Source organism: Amyelois transitella, chromosome 5 (assembly GCF_032362555.1).
Source record: "Amyelois transitella isolate CPQ chromosome 5, ilAmyTran1.1, whole genome shotgun sequence".
Classification (NCBI taxonomy): Eukaryota; Metazoa; Arthropoda; class Insecta; order Lepidoptera; family Pyralidae; genus Amyelois; species Amyelois transitella.
Window position 1 is genome coordinate 8,667,554 of NC_083508.1, and position 20,224 is coordinate 8,687,777.

Below are 20,224 nucleotides of genomic sequence, written 5' to 3' on the forward strand. Positions count from 1 at the left end.
ATTTTGCTATTGAAAATACAAACATTTTAAAAAGCATACCATTTTTGTGAAATCAGCTACATTCTTAAGCAAAGTCTGCCACATTTCGATAAAGTTTCGTATTCATTGTTTCGATTTGGCGGGCAACAGTAAATCTCAGTTTCCAAGTATTTCTATTAGTTTCTCCGTAGTCCAGACAGGCCCTGACGGACGTGAGGCCGTAACGACTGGACCATTGTTCTAAACTGTTCAAGTAACCACTCGCCCAAGTGGGAAAACTGCTGCATAGTTTGAGAAACACTTGCGACTACGCTTTGAGAATGAATTGCTTAAAATCTGTTGAGAATTTGATGGTTATTTTTATTGTTGAATGTTCATCACTATTTGTTATTATGTGCAATAAAGTTATATATTTGCCTCTGAGCTTCTCGAAGAGAAGACGCAACCGCGAGCTATCCCCAGGAGGATGATGGAAAGTTAGAAGTATTTTACACTGAATATTTATTTCTTTTAATTTTTTATCCATCTCTTTTACTTGTTAAAAAAGTAATTGAAAAGACGTCTTAAATATTTTTTTTGGCTGGCTCTGTCTCTCTACATTGAAAGCCCCCTTTTTAACAATCTCGAAACTTTTTAATCTAGTCACAAAAAGTATTAAAGCTATTCCTATTTAAGCTACTCCTTATTAAAGTTGCAACATCTCAAGAAAAATGTAAATGTCGAGGTATAAAATTACACTATTTCCACGTCGCAATAAAACAGAAAAATGCTGACACTTAATTTAATTTGTAACACGGGTAGGAGACAGGTAGACAATGACATTAAATCGCCTTAAACTTGTTAATGCATTAAATCTGAGAACACAAAGGGAAAAAAATTAAGAGGACACTTGAGCGAGTACCTACACGTAGCAAATTATTGCGACAGGTATCTCCGGGGCATTCAGTCCTCCCCTTAAATGAAATACTTAATAATAGAGCCACAGCTTAGTGTACTGCGTGGACGTTGAAGAAACCCGTCCTTATTGCAGTTGTTCTTATATTGATATTAGAGCTTTTTCTTAGTATCGCCTCTATACTGTAATTGCATTTTGTATAATCTTGTTTTCCCTCCGAACTTGAGGAGGTCCTTGGTTTGATTAGGATTTCAATTAGATTTCGACCCATTATTTCCGACCTAAAAAATTTATACACTAACTTTTTATGTTAATTTCTGCTTTTTTTTAAATAAACTTTTGAATTAAAAAAAAAACAGAAATTACGCCCGACCACATACTACATGAGCAGTTTCAAAATATGAACGAAACGAAAATACAAACAATAAAAATTAAAAGTTTTTAATTTTAATTATTTGTTTATTTGTAAGGCGGAATGTTTGTCGGAATTAGTGAGCATGAAATTTATTTCACCGTCAAAAAGGTTCATTACCTGCGGGTGTTAGATGCTATGTATGTATTGCAGTTAGATAAAGCCAATATATTTATGTCTCCAGGAATAAAGAAAGAAAGATAGATAAATAGATAGATAAAACTCTTTATTGCACCATAAGAGTTAAACATACAACAGAGCACAAAAGAGACAGAGATGGTACAAATATAATTATAAACCTTAGCATAGTAATACCAAAATTATTCAGCACTATCTTTTTCTAGGCATATTATTATATAACAAGTTCATGTTTAGTGATAAAATTATATTACTTGATTAAACATAATACACACACACACATATGTGCTACAGGTGAAGCCATAGCGGGTCGTTAGTTCTAAATACAAAAAGTATCTCTACACTATAAACGAACTATACAATTAAAAAAAGAGCAAAAAGAAATAGACACTCTTCAAAGATAACCTTTCGTGACACAAGACAATTTTGAGGTTTTCAACGCAAACCGTGGTACATCTCGTTGCATGTTAATGATGCGCGGGTACGTATGCACTAGACTGTATGTCTATGTAGGTACTTTGGTACATTTAGAATTCAACACCGTTTCTGAATATGTATGTTATATCAATATTTTTGTTTATGTTCAGAATAATAAAGTGACTTGAATCTGTGACCAGACTTTTAAATGTGCCAAATAAATGATTTACTCACATTTTTATTATTTATAATAATTATGAATAACTGTTAATTTTGTTTTTTTTTTTCTCCCATTTTATTGTAGACATCGTAAAAATGTACAATTATAAATATTGTATAAATTTTAAATGGCCAAAAAATTACCATATTAATTCTTTTTATTGCTTATTAATATGCATTTGTCTCATTTACTAAACTATCAATCATAAAATTGTTAAAAACGACATGTGCAAATATGCAATGTATAAAATTTATCCGAATTAATTAAAATTAAACATTATCCCACCTTAACAATCATTAGATACATCTGCTTACGTTCAAAGTGTAATTATAGGATGTCCATTACGAGATAAACAGAGCCTTTAGCCTTCCCTTGAAAGCAATTCAAACATACCTACATTTAAATCCAGCAAAACCATAATCAAAAGGTAATCGCACACAAGCATTAACTCAAAAGACACCTCAGAGGTTCCACATTGATCACTGAACCAAACTCCGGTTTCGTAACGTCGCCCTAGGGAAACGCCCGATGTCTCTCTCTGTCCTTCTCCCACGTATTGTACATCAAACACGAATGAAAGTAACGACGATATGGGCCCCACAAATTGCCCATAACAATACCGCATTAGGTCACAATCTATGTCGCAGGACAAGTCATAATCTATTTTTTCGGTAGAATCCTCAGTGATTTGGCCAGACAATGTTCGGCAAATGTTGTTGAATATAAATGATGGATGTATTATGTCGTCTTATTGAAATAGAATAGAGTTATAACAGTAGTAATATAAACTTATATTTTATTTAAATATTTCCCTGTTGCTTACTCTTGATCCATTACCAACGTTTTCATTATCTTTTAAATAATTCTTTTTTATTCATGGTGTATGGTTTTTATTTTCTTCACTAAAGTGCTTTCGACTCATCGATAAGAGTGCAGTAAAATTATTCAGCGCCAGCGAAGCGCAAAGTTATCCTTATACGGCATCGACCAATCAGGAAGCCCGTAATACGAGCCTTGCATTCCTGTTACATACTAATATGGAAAAAACTTCAAGCACGTATGCACATTCTTTATCTGAATTCTAGTGCAGTTTACCAAAAGTTTGGGCCATTTATTAGATAAAGTCGTGGAGCAGGATCAGTTTTTCAATAAAGCATACGAGTCACGTGCACCGGCAATCACTTTAGAGAACGTTTTCGTGGACGCCGGCCATTGTTTGCTTAAAGGTTCAAATTTCATTTTTCAATCCACTTTTATTGGCTTAAAACTACTGAGGTTTTGTAAGTTTCCTCGTAGATAGGTGACTTCACGTTTAGCTAATGTCAATTTTATTTATACAAACTAGCATTTTCTTCGTGTGTAAAACTGTCACAAGCAATAACTATTTCCCACAAGTGGAGTGATAACGTCATATGGCTCCGGATATCCGCTTGTACGGTATCTTCATTATTGTGCTAATTATTGCGCTGTGTGAAATTATGCGCATACTGCGTCCGGATCTGCATAATACATTATTGTGTAACAAGAGGAACCTTACAAAGATTAATTGAAATCTCAGGAGAAGCATTATCTTTCATTTTTAAAACGTCAACAAATGCTATCATTTCCATCTGTATCAAGGCTATTATTCTATCATAACAATGACTGTTTTATAAATAACCTTTCCGAATTTCGGAATTTTATCATCCAGACAATATTCGATAGAGAGCGTTTTAGACAAAAATAATACAAAGAGTAAATCACCCCTCTGGCCGTCCGACGGATAAATTTTTTATCTCCCGCAGTTCGCCGCAAATGTCGGTCCACGCGTGCGTGAAACCAGAGGAATTCCCGTTTAAACAAATCACCACTAAACAAATAGGAATAATTCAGCAAAAGGTCACCTGTTACTGGTATTCGACGTCGCATCGATCATCGGGAGTGCGTTGTGTAGACCTTCTCGCGTAATGTCGCCCAGGGGAGCGGCCGCGGCGCCGTGCACCGAGACAAAACCCCGCCGTAGAAACCCAAACCGAACTTCCAACCTTGTATTTGTACACATTTTTTACATCCGGCCATTCCTGTCCCGTTCAACCCTACCGACGTATCTAACATCTGAAAACTTAATAAGGAATATATAATTAACCCGAACTCGCGTAACGTGTCGCGTCTACATGAATATTTACAATGCAATTTCGTTTAATTCCAGATTTATCACTGGTTTGTGAGTTTTAAAAATATTCCTTCGTGGCCAAATTTGGGCAAGTCGGGTAGCGAGCGCGTGCGGCGGCGTTGACAGCGCATCTCTGTTAGCATGTATTGTTCGTGTCCTAACCGCCGACTTTCCATTTATTTCTCTATGAATACGTTATTACCTGCTCGCCCCCGCTTATCAAAGTTTATTTGCAGCGTGTGGTTTACTCTGTGCCGGTGCTTATTCGTTATTACAGCGCCGGAGTGTTTTATTGTCGGGGCGGGGCTCAAATCGCGCACGACGCTCTTGTTTTCGCTATTTTTCCTCGCGATCTTTTGTAGAATTTGAAGTTTATTTTATGCCTTTTTTTGTTGCAGATTGAAGACGCCATGTTAATGTTCGACAAACAAACCAATAGGCACAGAGGTAAGTGACACTTTTTCTTTTAAGCGTATTTACAAAATCGTATTTAAAAACGCTTACCATAAAACAAAATAAGGACGCTTATTTTAAATGTGTGTAGCTGTTGAAATTGGAAATAAAAAAATAGTTCTAAAGGTATATCTAAATAAATATAATAATTTTAGCTTTCATCAAAAACCGAAATAAATCTTTCTGGCATTATATAGCGCGTATAATAAATTAATCAATAAGCAAGGTATTGAAAACATAAAAATAAATTGTTAAGGCAATACCATACATTACTTGCGGGGCGCTCGTAACTTAGGAGGCACGCACGAGCGGTGGCGTGTCACCTTGTTTTTTCCGACAAAAACAGCGGAACTACCAAAGGCTTGCATGTTACACACGGAAACATATCATTTTTGTACGCTTCTTGCCTCATTTCTCCCCACCATTTCAATAAACATTGAAAATGTTACACAGTAACGGTGGAACCCTCGTTATAAGAAACGGAATGAAAGGGCAATGAACGAAATGATATATAACATCTCAAATGTCTATGTAGCTTTACGGTTTAATTACGATTTATAGAAATAAGCAAGTTAATAGGCCATTATCAAAAATAAAAATGTAAAACTCTTAATAATTTTTTATCAGTTAGGTAGTTTATTGTTTAGATGAGGACGTCTCTCCCACACCCATAATATTGTTAACTATTTATAAATATTACATTTCATGAATCATGGCCGGTTTAATATGACAGTTCGCAGTCTACTCACATAGATAGCTGTCAACAGAATTTTCTGTAAGATGGGAGTGCGCAGGAGATCAACTTATATCGGTCTTCCAAGTCGACTCTTGCGAGACGTAGTTTCGATGTGGCATTGCTACCAAATATGTTCACCGTTTTTCGGCACGGTATTGTGTTTCTCCCCCTTGTGATAAGACTATTTCCAACTAATAAATAACAAATCGACACCCGGATAAAATATATGACTTCCTAGTCCAGATTTTGTTCGACACCGAGGGTAAAGGGATCGAACAATGTTATCGATTCACCGACGTGTTATTTTAAAAATAGCAAAGTATTTTTGGTCACAACTATAGGAAAATAAATTTTGTAAATGTGAATTCTGGCTTAAATTAATAATCTGTTCTTTCGTTATAATCTACGCCACGCGTAAGATTTTAATTAAAATCCGCGCAAAGCGTTTCAAGGCAGACCATCTTTTGTTGCCGACGAAGGTTGCAGCAGTTACAGCAAATACAACGTTAAATTTGCTTTTGTAATCCCCATTACACAAAAACAGGTTGACCCAAATATTCAGCCTGGGTGAAATATCGTTGCGCCGTCATTTATGCAAGTTCGCAAAAACGAATCCTGTTTGTCGCGGCCGAGCAAAACTCATACCTTTCTTGTCGGCATAAGACATCAAATGATTTACGTACGCGTGTTTACTGGCCCCAACTTTTGTGCCCTTTTGCGTGTCATTTGGATGATATTTGAGTTCCCTCCGTTTGTAATTATTCTGACTTTAATAAAGTTGCACCTTTTCAGGCCTGAGTACATGACGTGGAAAATTACAATACGCAATTCCAAGAAAAAAAAACATGTTTTCTTAATGTTATACCTTTTGAGATAGTATAAGAAAAGTTCACTTTCAGTATGGAAATGAAATTAATCCCGCAATAACATTCTAATCTTAATGCGATTCAAATGCGTGCTACATGTATAAGTTGTTAGCAATAATCTCATATAAATATTCCTTAGGCCGCCCCTAATACCACGGGCAGGGTTATTATCCCGATACGTAATCAGTTGGGTCGGGTTATCCTTGCAAGAAATGTAAAAATATCCGCTGTTTATTTGTATCAAACTCGGCGAAGAGGCAACCCAAACGCGTATTCAAACTGAATATGAATGCAAACTGCCCTGCGAACGGCGGAATGGCGAAAATCAAATTAGGTATGGCGTGAATACTTCACGGCGACGTCGGGAAAAAAATTGAAATCAAATATTCATTGACTCTCAACCGGATAAGCCCGCCCACAGCCATTTCAATACATTTTATTATCTATTTTTCGTCCAAGAACCGGGCCGCCCTGAGATGCCTTTATTCACATTACACTACTTGTGTTTAAATTTCAATGTTCTCACATTAGCCATACAATCCATAATAACATTATAAATTCGAAAGTAAATTTGTTTGTTTGTTACCTTTTTACATATCTACTGAACTATTTTTTTTTTTGGCTTAATTATATATAATAATGTAGAATCTGGAGAAGGACATGGAACATCTTTTATCCCAGCAAAAAGTAAAGTTCCCATAGGTTTTGCCAAAAATCTATATTCTTTTGTAGGTGGCGCTGAATACGAAGCTGCGGGTAAAAGCTAGTTTCATATATTTATTTCATTTTATAAATTATTTAAGAACACTGGGTCGGCATTCATTAATATTTATTTATTTCAATTATTCTGCATTACCTATTCCTGGAATACACTACCAATTCATAGATATATTTCACTGTCAATTATTTGAGCCTAATGGACAGCAATGTTATTTCAATTTATGAAAAATTATTATTCAAAGCAAAGGTGTGTGAGATTTTTATTTTTCCTGTAAGGGAAATTTAATTCGATAAATCACATGTTGAATAGGGACTTAATTCAAATGGCAATTTTTCCGTAAAGCTGTTGAATCTGTGAAAAATACAAACCTTTTAGCCATAACGGTACATTAAATATGCGGGAATAATAGCACCCTTTACTTTATTTACGGCCTTTAGCTTGCAAAAAATTAACGAGGTCCCCTTGGCTAAATTCTATTGTCTTTATTTCTAATAATTTTAAAATTTAAAATTTGAATACGTTGGTATAATCTCCGTTTTAATTGGCAATTAAAATTATGAAATCGTCTTTATTTCCTATTTTTTTTACTGTCAAGCAAAAATCTGCTTATGATATACCTACCAACTAAATGATATGGTGAATCTGAAAAAAGGAAAGTAAAAGCAAAGACAGGTAGTGATTTAAAATTATTCAGAATACTACGCCTATAATGCTGAATATGACATGGCCGACATAGAAAATAGCACGCGTATAATCAACAAGGCGTTTCCAAGGGTGTGTTCGGGTTCGTTTGGCATTCAAAGTGTCAACGGAGCTTGAAGCAAATGCCATTACACAAAGGTAAAACGCGGCATGTGAGACAAGTTCATAAATATTAAAGAAAAAACTAGCGTAACCAATCTCAGCGGGGCTTCTATTCGGCGAAGCAGCCTTCCCACCTTCGGGACGAATTCGAAAGTGCGTAACCTTCTCACAAAATTTCAACTCCACTTTACATAAAAGTAGTGTTATTTATTTTTCATCCGACTGTCCTCGTGATGCGTTAAGGTGCCTATAGGTGTGAATCATAAATGGGTATCGTTTTCGTGGAGTACCATAAAAGTCAAAAAAGGCAAGTATGAGAGTATTTTTAAATTTTATGCCCTCCACGTACCAGCGTTTCCACGCTTCTTTTTATTTTCCCAGCGAAACCTTCGTGTTTATGATATTTTTGGATATATTGCAGCCATAAATTATGAGTATTACTTTATAAACGTAACTTACTCTCCGGGAAATCGGATATATTATGAAAACTGTCTTTTTTACAACGAAGTATCTAAACACCTCTTCGTACATTTAAAAATGATTTTAAATGCTGACTTCGAATTTGAATTACGGTTTTGATATGAATATACCTAAATGAAGCGACGACGAAAAATAATATTCATGGTCGAATGAATATCGTTCGATACTTTTAACTTTTTATAATATGAGAAACCGATTGATTGACTGACTGACTTACATATCAACGTCCATCCCGAACTAGTAGGTCTGAGAAATTCAACTCGAAATTCTTACGGGAAGTGAAATTGATGGAATTTTTCGCCGGCAAATCAGCGAGTGTGCTCTATTTTTCAATAAAATTGCTACAGAATATTTAGTTCAAAACACTATTAGAAATACTTCATCCTGAATCAGCCATGCTAAATTGTCACACTATTTTCGCCGAATAACCCATTTTCATTTATGTTAGCATCTATAGAATTGTCGGAACACTTCAATCTCGCTATTTTTGTACATGTCGAAGTATTCTAATACTGGCGAGGCCTCTGAAGTAGGGCTCTCAGACTGTGTAAGCCTTGCAATCTCCCCGAGAACTTGCTACAAAGGAAATTGGCCTGTGTTCCTCGGGCAGAAAGTCTAAGTTTGAGGTTTCGTACAATTATTTACCTAGTGCTAAGTGGCAGCACGTGGCCTCCCCCGCGGGAGCTGGAGTCGGGAACACACCGGGTTTAGTTGCATCTTGCGGGAAACCAACGCCTCTTGTTAATATAACGTGTATTACAATTAATTCGCTTTAAAGCGCTGGAATTCTGCTTTCAACAGCGATTTAATTTTTAAAACCTTTTTATATTTATGAAAGATAGTTTTAAATGAAAATAGTAGGTATGCTTTTTGGTTGACGTAAAGTTTCTTATGTTAAATGAAAAGCTGGGGTGTATAAAAAAATATTGTATTTTAACTGCGTTACATGCATATACATAAACTGTAACTGTTGTATGACAACGTCGCAGATAAAATATTTAAGCTTCCAGGAAATTCATGATCAGACGAAATTAAAAAGAAAATCAAGCACTTCAGTCGAACATAAAAATATTTAGCACTGTATCGAAAACAGTCGTGGCTGACGACAGATGTCTCTAACATTATCTCCAATGGCGCGCATCGAATCTGATCTCCTGGGTATGCGGTGGGAAATGCATTTGTTGTTCGGCATCGTGATGCATGGATATGAGAAAGTGGAGTTCACTCTTGGGAACATTCCGTAATCACCTGTTCACGAATACTTCCTACTGAAAAATAGAGCGAGAAACGGGAAATGCACTCCAAGATACAATATCGTGAATGTTGAGATTTGTGTCGAGTTTTTCGATTTTAAGCACTGATAAATAATAAATTTTGAGGTTTTAATTGTTGGTGGAATATCTGTCACTTTACTTTGTCATATTCAATACATAATAGATCACTAATTGTATCCATCTTCTTAAAATATGTTCCAGTCATAGTAAAGATGTTTTTCATATTTGTTTTTTAGGCTGTATTTGTTGACGGAATTTCATTCAAGTTCTAAGCTGATTCCAGGAAGACAATGATCATCCTTGGTATCATACATATCACACTTTATATAAACTCAGTCAAGCCTCAGCATAAGTAAGCTTTTCAATATGATGCTATTCCAGCATCAAATCTTTTGACTTATGAGCATTATATTACCACTGAGCGGACAAAACCAAGATAGAAATTATTAAGATACCTACCAAAACCACAGCCGATGCTGAATTATTAACATTGTATTTGAGGGTTAGTATCCTTATTACAGTGAGTGAGTTCCCGCGAAGACGAGTGGAAATCCCGTGGGAATGCGGTGTGGAGTAGCGAAGTAGAAAGATATTTCCAGCTGTATATTTCTTGCACTAATATTACATTGAAGGAATGTGATACATTTTTGTATTTGTTCGAGTAACAACAAACTCGTATTTTGGTTGTTTGTTTTTTCGTAAGTTTCTCAAAGATATAATTGATATTTTTTCTATGTATTTTGTACTGATACCTCTGATTTTGATTGGTTTCACTGGTTTGATGAAGAAAATAAATTCGTGTTTTGTTTCTTTCTCAAACTGGTCTTCGTAAATATGACCTGCAATGTCGACACGCTTAGAAGATACCTAAAAACATAAATAAATTTTCTATACATTAATTAACAGACTTGAATGATGTAATTTTACCACAGGCTTAACGTAGTTGAAGAAACATTAGTTAATGCAATGTTACTTTAGAATGTAATCAAGTCACATTCTACAGACTTAGTGTTTGCCTTCTTTAGTTTAAATGGCAATTTGTATTCACACAAACTCCGTTAAATATACTTGGTTCATCTAAAGATTAAGCTTGCTTGAGCTTTGAACACACTTGCGACACGACGCGATGCGATAATTTTGCGTTGTATATGATTTTATGAAGCACAGTACAAAAATCAATCAAGTCTTGTTTGAGGAGAATTTTTTTTTTATATGGATGTGTCTTCTACCTTAACTATACATTCAAGAAGTAAATATATTTTTATAACACAAAATCTGACCCTAAATGAAATTAATTTAGGTTCAATCATATTGTGACAATATGATGATGAGATGTAAACTTTTCTTGAGAGAAATGTATCTCATTCAAAATTTTACTTTATAACTAACATATCTAGATATTCCTGTTCTTTTCAGAATCTTTTCGTAGATGAAAGCAAACCGTAAAGTAATATAAATCAGTACTTGTAAAAAATAGTAATTCTGAACTGCGACAATGAAGATAGCCGTTATTAAATATAAGCATATTACCCCACGGTACTTCTAAACTTCGCAACTTAAACAATTGTTAATAAAAATAATACTGAAACTTATTCCATATATTTTCTCTTGAAGCGAAATATAGAAATTCAAAGTGTAAAAAAGAAAAACAAAATTATTTACGTAATATTCTTTGTTAAAATGAAAGCTTTCTGAAGCTTAATAGCAAACCTTAAAGAAAATTATTGTGAATCGACTCACAAGTTATTGTCGGCCACACGCCCGAAGCATGTAATAAGAATGGAAATCCCGGTTTCAAAATAAAAATATCATAGACGGGTAACATCCTATACTCTTGAACGTGAGCAAGGAATATTTGTACTTCCGTTCTCGCGAAAACGGCTTTTTTGAAGTTAAAAAAACAGGTGCACACGGGGGTAAGTAGTCGATCTACCCGGGTCTCACTTATAATTTGTCATGTTTTTAATATTTATTGATGTTTTTTACTACTTTGGTTTTACTGGCTTCTAACTAGCATCGCTATATAAAATAATAAGCAAAATAAGCAATTTAAATATATTCAAAAAGCATCTTAGAAGAAATTATTTCTATCATCACATGTGGATGTTTCTTACTCTTTCATGCCAAAACTACTGAATGGATTTTTATGAATTTTGCAGCAATGAGTATAGCTTCAAAATTGAAATAACATAAGTTTAAATTCATAGAGATTTAAGGCGGCAGAAGTCGTAGGCAATAATTAGTTTTCAACAATACTGAAAGAATTAGCTAATATTTGGTATGCAAATTATTACTCAGACAATAGATAGATAAGTATATCACGTTGCACAAGGAATAATTAAAAAGTAACCAAGTACCTCCCTAAATGGGTAAATTATTGACCCTTACAGTTTTCAGAACTTTAATCTGACTCCTTCAGCATATTTCGAAGATATTGTTCATTCTGTACGCTCCTTGCTTTCTGTCGTAGCTTAACGGTACAAAGCCGGGAAGCAATTGCCATCATAATTACTAACACTACTGCCTTATTTGTTCCAAGAGTGTTTGAGTCATTGTTCGGAAAAGACAGTATAGGGGCTAGTGCATACGCACCACTTCCATTATCTGATAAGCAGTTTAAGTGCATTTCTAGTAGGTAAGATATCTTCCGTAGCCAACTTAGTGGTTGAGAGACAACTGGCCAAGGTAAACAATAAATTCTAATAAACACCAAGTCGCAAGTAATACTAATAAATATGTAGGCTTAATAAATACATTTATTTCATATATGCGAAGAAATAAAAATGACAGTTTTGTCTTAATAAATAACGACTGGACATAAAATTTTATCAAAGAATAATTGATACCTATTATAGAATATCAACTAGAAATTAAAACAAAAGATATACTATATATAATTTACGGAAATCTTCTAACGTCGCGCACCTTTTTGCCATTCACACAAGGTGAAATGTATAGTGTGGGCATGACTTTTCAATTGCACCTACTTATTTACCTTAAGGCGCTGACAATAGCGTTACACTGTGTCATTTCCCGCACTCACTATTTTCGATCCCTTTCGGCCGGTCCTAAGGAAGTGATTTGCTAAAACACACTCTTAATGTATATTGTGAAAGCGCTAGCTCCTTAATGCGCCATTGACGATCAATTCTCGTGGTTTCGATTTATAGCTATCCGTTCTTAAGGATCCATTGTTGTTGATTCCAATGGAATTATTGGGCGTATTGAACACTGAGTGGAATGTGATTCCCTTTGCTTGCATTACATAAGATTACATCGGGACAGTTGGCATAATAGACGTTTGGAACATTATATCTCTGATATCGGTTTATTTGACGTGCTATGAGGAGTTATATAGATAGTGGCTTATGATAAGTTTGTGTTGTTGATTATGATTGAAGTTTTCTATACTATTAAGTTGTAAAATAAAATTCTGTGTCGAAATCGTAGACCCTTTCACTTGATTTATTTTGACCACTATTCTGGTGGCCTTGACCACCGTTTTCCCGTACCGTCTGAAGCATGAAATCGTACCTATTCTTTTAGTTTTAAAACCTGAATTTTGCTTTTAAAGCTGCTGTTTATTGAAATATCTACTCGTATATGTTTAGAAATTACTCCTTTTAAATGTCTATGGGTATAGGTAACAAAATAAGTTGTCCTTAATTCGTTGCTTTGCTATGACCAGAATGACAGAACGTCTGAAAGCAGCTATCAAACGGACTATTCCTTGTAGGTTTCTTGTGCATCTAACACAGAGCGTTTGTTCTAAGATTGTGTCTGTATACTGACAATCAAAGCAAAAGCCGGGTGTGCTCTAAGGGACTTCAATTCTGTTTGATAATCATTTCATTTCAATCCACAAGGGTATATCGAAAGCGTTACTGGATAATTACAATATTATATTATAATACACCATATACCACATAACTACACCATAGTGTAATCAACATTATGGCGTAGTTGGGTATTTCTCATCAAATTTCGAAATTTTATTCCCGGGTCATTAGTTGTGAGTCATATGCATTAACTATGTAAGTCTTTTTTTTATTTCAATTCACGCGGTCTATACTAATGTTGTTGAAAAATAAAACGTATTACCTCTAAAGAAAAAAAAGATATGGCTACTTTGTTACCCTTAAAGTCATTCCCTCACCTTGTCCCTCACTTCAAAAACATTACTAAAATGCCTATTCATCGCAAATATATCGATATTCTTTATAATGAAATTATGCTAATACGTTAGAAAGATGTTTGTAATTGTCTATAAAAACTTACATCTAACAAACGAAAAATTTATAAAAACAATTATTTGATTTTAAATATGTCCCGCCAAATAAAATCATTCCCTCACCCTATTATGAATTATCGATTTCTGAACGTGTCGAACGATATTCAAGAACGCATCCTTAAGGTTTTAATACCTGGCAACACTCTCAAATGATTCAAAATGGCAATTTCTTCTCAACGGTAGGTAAGTTTGTGAAAAAACATATCATGTAAAAAATTATTAAGAGTTACATTTATGGCGATCATTACCTCACGTTACATGTATGTATTAAGTATTTAAGTATATGTGTATATTATTTGTCTTTTTCATACGTTTTTGGGAGTAAAATGTATATTCGAAATGGAACAAGTAAATTGAGGTTATGTGCCGGTGTTTTTGTAGCTTTAGTTAAAAATCGTCATTCCCTCACGGTCATTCCCTCACTGCATTTAGTAGTGAGGGAATGACGGCTGTATGAGGGAATGATTTATATAATATTCTATGTTGTTTTTTTGCTTATTTCTTGCGACTATTTCATGATATTCAATTTAATACAGGTAAATGTATGTGAAAGAAAAATGGTACGAACTAAGAAGTTGAGTGATGCAGAAAAAAAATTAAGAAAAAAATAATATGATCGAAAAAGGCGCGAAAAAATGAAAAATAATACTGAATCTTTGGAAAAACTGCAGGAAAAAGAAAGAATAAAATATTTAAAGAAAAAAGAGAAGGGTCAGGTAAAATCTGTTATTCATATGAACGCAAGAGAACTCAGACAAAAGCGAAAACAATGGAAAGAAAATAGTAAAGTGTATAGGAATAAAAAAGCTATAGCACACCAACATTTACAAAACATACTTAATCGTATGATTAAGTATGTTTTGTAAATGTTGGTGATAGATACTGATACTGGACTGGATGGAGGTGTATACCTCCATCCAGTCCAGTATCAGTGCAGGAACTTAGGGAAGATGTAGCTGCTCGAAATAGACGACAGATGCAAATTTAGAAAAATTGCAAATTTAGAAAAAAGACTGAAAAATGCAGTGAAGTTAAGTGAAAAGTACAAAAAGAGGTGTATGAGACTGAAAGAAAAAAGATATGACCCAGGGACATGACTCATGCATAGATTGCGAAGAAGATTGTACCCACTATCATTTGGGATATTTTCAACAACACAAAAAGAATCGATTCACTAAGAGGCGCAACAAATCACCTGAAAAGTCAATGGAATTGGATATAATGAAGAATAATCACCAATTGTCTTAACCGTCGTCTTCGCGCATTCAAGATCATACCGGAAAGTTCAAAGAAAATGATACGATTGATTTAGGAGATGAAGAATCTACTGATGTCTCAGATAGTGATAAGATTACCATTGGAGATTATGTTCTGATTAAATGGGACTCGGCAAAGTATCCCGGAGAAGTTATATCTACTTTTGAAGAAGGTTTAATGGTTAGGTGCATGAAGAAAGGTTTAAAGTTTTGGAGATGGCCAAATATTAAAGACGAGCAATTATATTGCTAGGAAGATGTAATTCAGAAAATAAAGATGCCAAAGTTAGTAAAAAGAGGCAATTACGTTATTACAGAGTTAGATGAATCAACAAGTGATGTTTACATTAAGACTGAATGATTAATTAATGTCAAAGACCAAAAAACTAATACAAGAAAAGACTAATACAGAGTAATATTAATAAATAATTAATACCTAATATAAATATGAAGTAGTTATAACTTTCGGAGAAATCTTAAGTACAAAGTTTAAAAATAAATAGTTATAAGTACAAAGATAAAAATATTTGTTACCTCTTTATTATAGTACTTACCTAAGTTTATTTTTGAGTTTATATAAATTTATATTGACTATAAGTAAAGTTTTGAGTTAATTTTTCTAAGAATATAATATTTAATTGTTTTTAAAAAAAAATTACTTAATTTTGTTTATTTGTACATGTCTTTTATTATTATATAACAATAAATCATTCCCTCACTCTGTTATTCATTCCCTCATTTATTTATTTTTTTAATCATCATTTTTAGAGATTATATACAAAAATATGGATGACCAATGGTGCTAAATAAATCTCTTAAGGCAACTTTATTGATTTCTGCAAAAGAAATATCTGTAGCTTATAGAAAAAAAAAATTACAATAATATCTCAAATTTTGAAATTTGATAAGAAATACCCAGTTATATAACTTAACAAGTTTATTATTAAAGCATTTAACAGAAAATCCCTTATTTCTTTCTCGCTTTCGTAAGAATGTAATAACTTTTAAATAAATTAAAATATACTACGTTTTAGCTTCCTACGGTTAACCTTTTATGATAATATGAAATTTTAATAACAAGACCTTATAAAAAAACGCTAATTTGACGGATTTCAAGCAGACAGATAACCCATTACTACACAGTTTTTAAATAATTTTTTACTATTTATTAAATCAAAAAACTAGTATATGCAATCCCACATTATACTTCAACTCTACCAAAATACATTCCGATAATTCCCTAAAGAAACTAGTTTAGTTTCTACATTCCCATAGCCCGCATTTGTCAAACGGACTTTAAACTAACCTAATAAAACGTGACACTTCACGTATAGTTAGCCGTAAAGTCTCAAGTCCTGTCACATTAACACGAACGACACAAGTTATTCCATGTTTTGGTTATAATAAAGGATTCCACGCATAATCATCACAAAGCGACTTACTACGCACCCATTTATTAACCATCTTAATTACCAAGGCCAACTTAATTATAAAGGGGAAAACTTACGTCTAAGAGCGTTATCCCCTTAATTTACTTGGAGTATTTCACGGAAATCTCATTGTGTCATATTCCCGAAATTGCAAAGTTCAGTTGAAGCGCCGCATTTAACGTTCTTTACTTTTCTTTAATAAAATTATGGAAAAAATCCTCGGCTACTTTGAACAATTACTTTTATTTATGGCCCTCGATATATTACTGTCAGCAGAATTAAAGTTACGCCGTTCGGGGAGATGCCATTTTATTCTTTGTTCAGAGTTTCCAAGCGAAATATTTGAATTTTAACAGATTGAATAAATGCACGTAATTACTGTTAAAATTACCTGTATGGATCCATTAATTTGTATCATGTTTACCGATATTCCATTATTTAATTCGTTATTCTGGGAATCATATGAATTAAAATTTTGTAATTTTTATTACTATAAATAAAGATCAAATATACAATTTAAGATTTAAGATAAATGTACAATTTTAATGTAAAATTAAAGTCATTTTTACGGAATGTTCAATCAATAATTTCATAGTATTATATTTATAAAGATGAAATATCCGCTTAATAAAAAGCTATGTGGATTTCTAGGGAATCCATTTAGGGTATTTAGAAAACATTAATAACAGCGCAAGATAATATATTCCGCGATAATTAATTTCTAAGTAAACATCGCCACACCTCGAGGTTTCGCGGCCGGTAGCACGCAAGATGTAGTGGTAGATATTAATAAATATTATTGTTCTGGCAATTTCGCCCCTTTTTGCGAATATAAATCATACTGAATATAAATTATAACAGCTTTACAAATAAATTGGTATTAATTAGGATTTTTCCATCAAATTTTGTTAGTCATAATATATTAGTATGAGATTGAAGTATAACAATCTAAACAAGCACAATAAACGTTGACAACAATAAAGGGAATAATGGGCTATTTTGTGGATATTACAGGTGTTCGTACAATGAGAGTGGTGGAGCCTATCTCATTACAACTCTGACCACAACTGAGTAATGACGCGACAGGCACGCCACCAGAGCATTTTGCGGCATTTTCTCTAAATGAAATGTAAATTTTACTATTTACAAACTCCTCCGAGCCGCCACTAATTATTTAAATTAAAAAAGTTTTTCTATTTCAACCCCACGGTGCGTAGACACGTCATAATAGGTAGAACTACCGGCCCGTTTCCATTTGCAAATGAAGATAAAAATGTTGGCGTGATGTGTTTATACATATTTTTATGAAATTTACGTCAGTACAGAATTTTACAGTAAAAAATAAGCTGTTTAAATAATAAGAGTGTGTTAACAATACAATACAACGATATAGTTAACAATACTATTTGCCAAAATAAATATAAGCAGAGATCAGAAAGTCGGAATGACTCAAATATTTTGCCGTTACATGAAAGTATGGCATCACTTGAGTGTTACCTAGTTTAGAAATGAGCAACTCCGAATGCAACAGCGAATTCTCTATGACAAGAGATATCGAAAATTTATTGTCCTAATAACACACATACCTAGATGAAGTAATAATATATACGTTGCACATTCGGACAGCTGGCAGGCAATACTGATTGATTAATAGTATCGTAGGGCTGCGCGCAGTAAATTCCAAAAGCACTACACTCGAATTTCAATCGAGTAACATGCGGGCAGGTGTGGTCGCTACGTTTCTGCGCACAATTGCAATCAGCCTAATATGTTGAACAGTAGGTCCATCTCATTATCATGGGCGACCACAGGTGAGCGATGGCGCGGCGTACCGTTTTGTTTGTGGTCGATTTAACGCCGACGACAAATTGCGTGTTTGCCGCCACAACGGGAGATCATTCCTGGAATGCTACTAATAAATCTACTGATTACTTTTGCGCAATTTGAAATATAAAGCGGGTAGTTGCAATACTGTAAATGCGTTCGTTATTGTTTTTTCTTCGTCACTGCAAACGATAGCTCTTTGTTTACTTTGTGACGCTGAATTAATGATGACCGATATGTTTTTATTTTGCGTTTGTATTGTAGGTAAATGTAGACGGGAAATAAATACTTTATTTTATATTAGAGCAATAAAAGGAGATACGCCTGATAGTAACAAGAAAACACTCTCAAAAAATTCATATTTATTTCCTCGTCGAAAACGAACTAACTCTTGTTTTTATCATCTTAACAAGAAAGTAATCTGTCGACCTCCGTCGCGATAACGGGATTTTTATGTAACAACCCGAGTCGCGCCTACCCTCACCTAGCCCGGGGCTCTTTCAAGAAATCCCTGCATTGTCAGATTTTGCTAAGGATTCGACGTAATATACATTTTCCCGTGTTGAAATTACAGTTGTATTTTGCTCATGCAACATAAAATCGGCGTAAAGGCGCCGTCCATGAAAAGCTGGGGGAAAACCTATAGCCTTTATTTAGTTGGCTCGGTATAACAATCTACTGAAAGTTTTACAGTCGGCAGTTCCAGCGCGTTCTATAAGCGAAACTAAATTAGGATACGTCGTCCTAATGTGCGCTTTCAAATATCAAGAATTAATACATCACAAAAGTATGATAACTGAAATGGAAGATCTAGGTTGTCCAAATACTAAACTTTCCGACGGACAGAGTTAGGTCATTACAATTCAATTCGGAGCTAAAGATTTTATATAACAACATTACTAACAATCAATTTTTAATTAAGTATCAAATAAATTTAAGTTACACACTAATAAGTATTGAAAAAAAGGACAATCAGAAAATGTTCATTTCTCATCATTATCTGGCTGGGATTCGAACCCGAGGCCTAATGGGCCACATACAAGCTAATTTGTTATGTGAATAGCCGAGTATATAAAAGTATCATGTGACCACATGTAATATAAGTAAGTAGTTTATACGAGTATGATACATTTTCTAAGATGTAAAACTGTGAAAGGTTGTGAGTGAGAATAATTTGAAAGCGTCATACATGCGCGCTTCCAACTTGTTAACTTCAATGCTTTAGCAAGTTTTAACCTCTTACATTTTTATCTTGTTAATAAATACGCTTCTTGAGAATAAATGTCAGAATTTTCATTTCTCCTCCGAGAACATATTGTTGGATTTTCCAACATATGAACAACATTTATTACTGTCTAGTTTGTTTCAACTGTATAAATAAATAGATTTTAAAATTGGTATTCACTGTTTAGATTCCTCTATAAAACTAAAACTATGATTAACGTGTTAATGTTACCATAAAACGTCGAAATCAACTACTAACTTACTAAGGACTATAATAAAAAATAAATTGTTATAAAATCAAACGGAAAAGGTGACAAAATACTTACATAGAGACCATACTATTTGAAATTCTAAACCACATGTGTTCTTTATTTAAAATTTTAAAAAATAACTTGTTGTAAAACTACGTCATTTTGCTCAACCGCTTGAAAATTATATTCAAGAGTTGCGCTGGCTTATAACACGTATGGCTCTAAATTTTAGTTAGGGATCCCGGCAACAGGTGCTGCGGATGATCCTACGGGACTCGTAATTATCATGACTCGCCTGTGTTTCCTACGAAGAAAAATAAAGTTCTAAATGTATGATCTCAAATGGTAGATTGCATGTAATCTCGAGATTACAACCATGTAATACACCAGTATAAAACTGT

At 33.9% G+C, this 20,224-nt stretch overlaps 1 protein-coding gene across 6 annotated transcripts in view; it reads left to right on the plus strand.

Moving 5' to 3' along the window:
* LOC106131844 (RNA-binding protein Musashi homolog Rbp6) overlaps positions 1-20,224 on the plus strand; it is a 476,408-nt gene that overhangs the window by 348,561 nt on the left and 107,623 nt on the right. For all 6 annotated transcript variants that reach the window (XM_013331071.2, XM_013331072.2, XM_060944334.1 and 3 more), the window contains one exon: positions 4,612-4,660. In XM_013331071.2, coding sequence (XP_013186525.1) covers positions 4,612-4,660 — 49 coding nt within the window. The remainder of the gene's footprint in view (positions 1-4,611; positions 4,661-20,224) is intronic.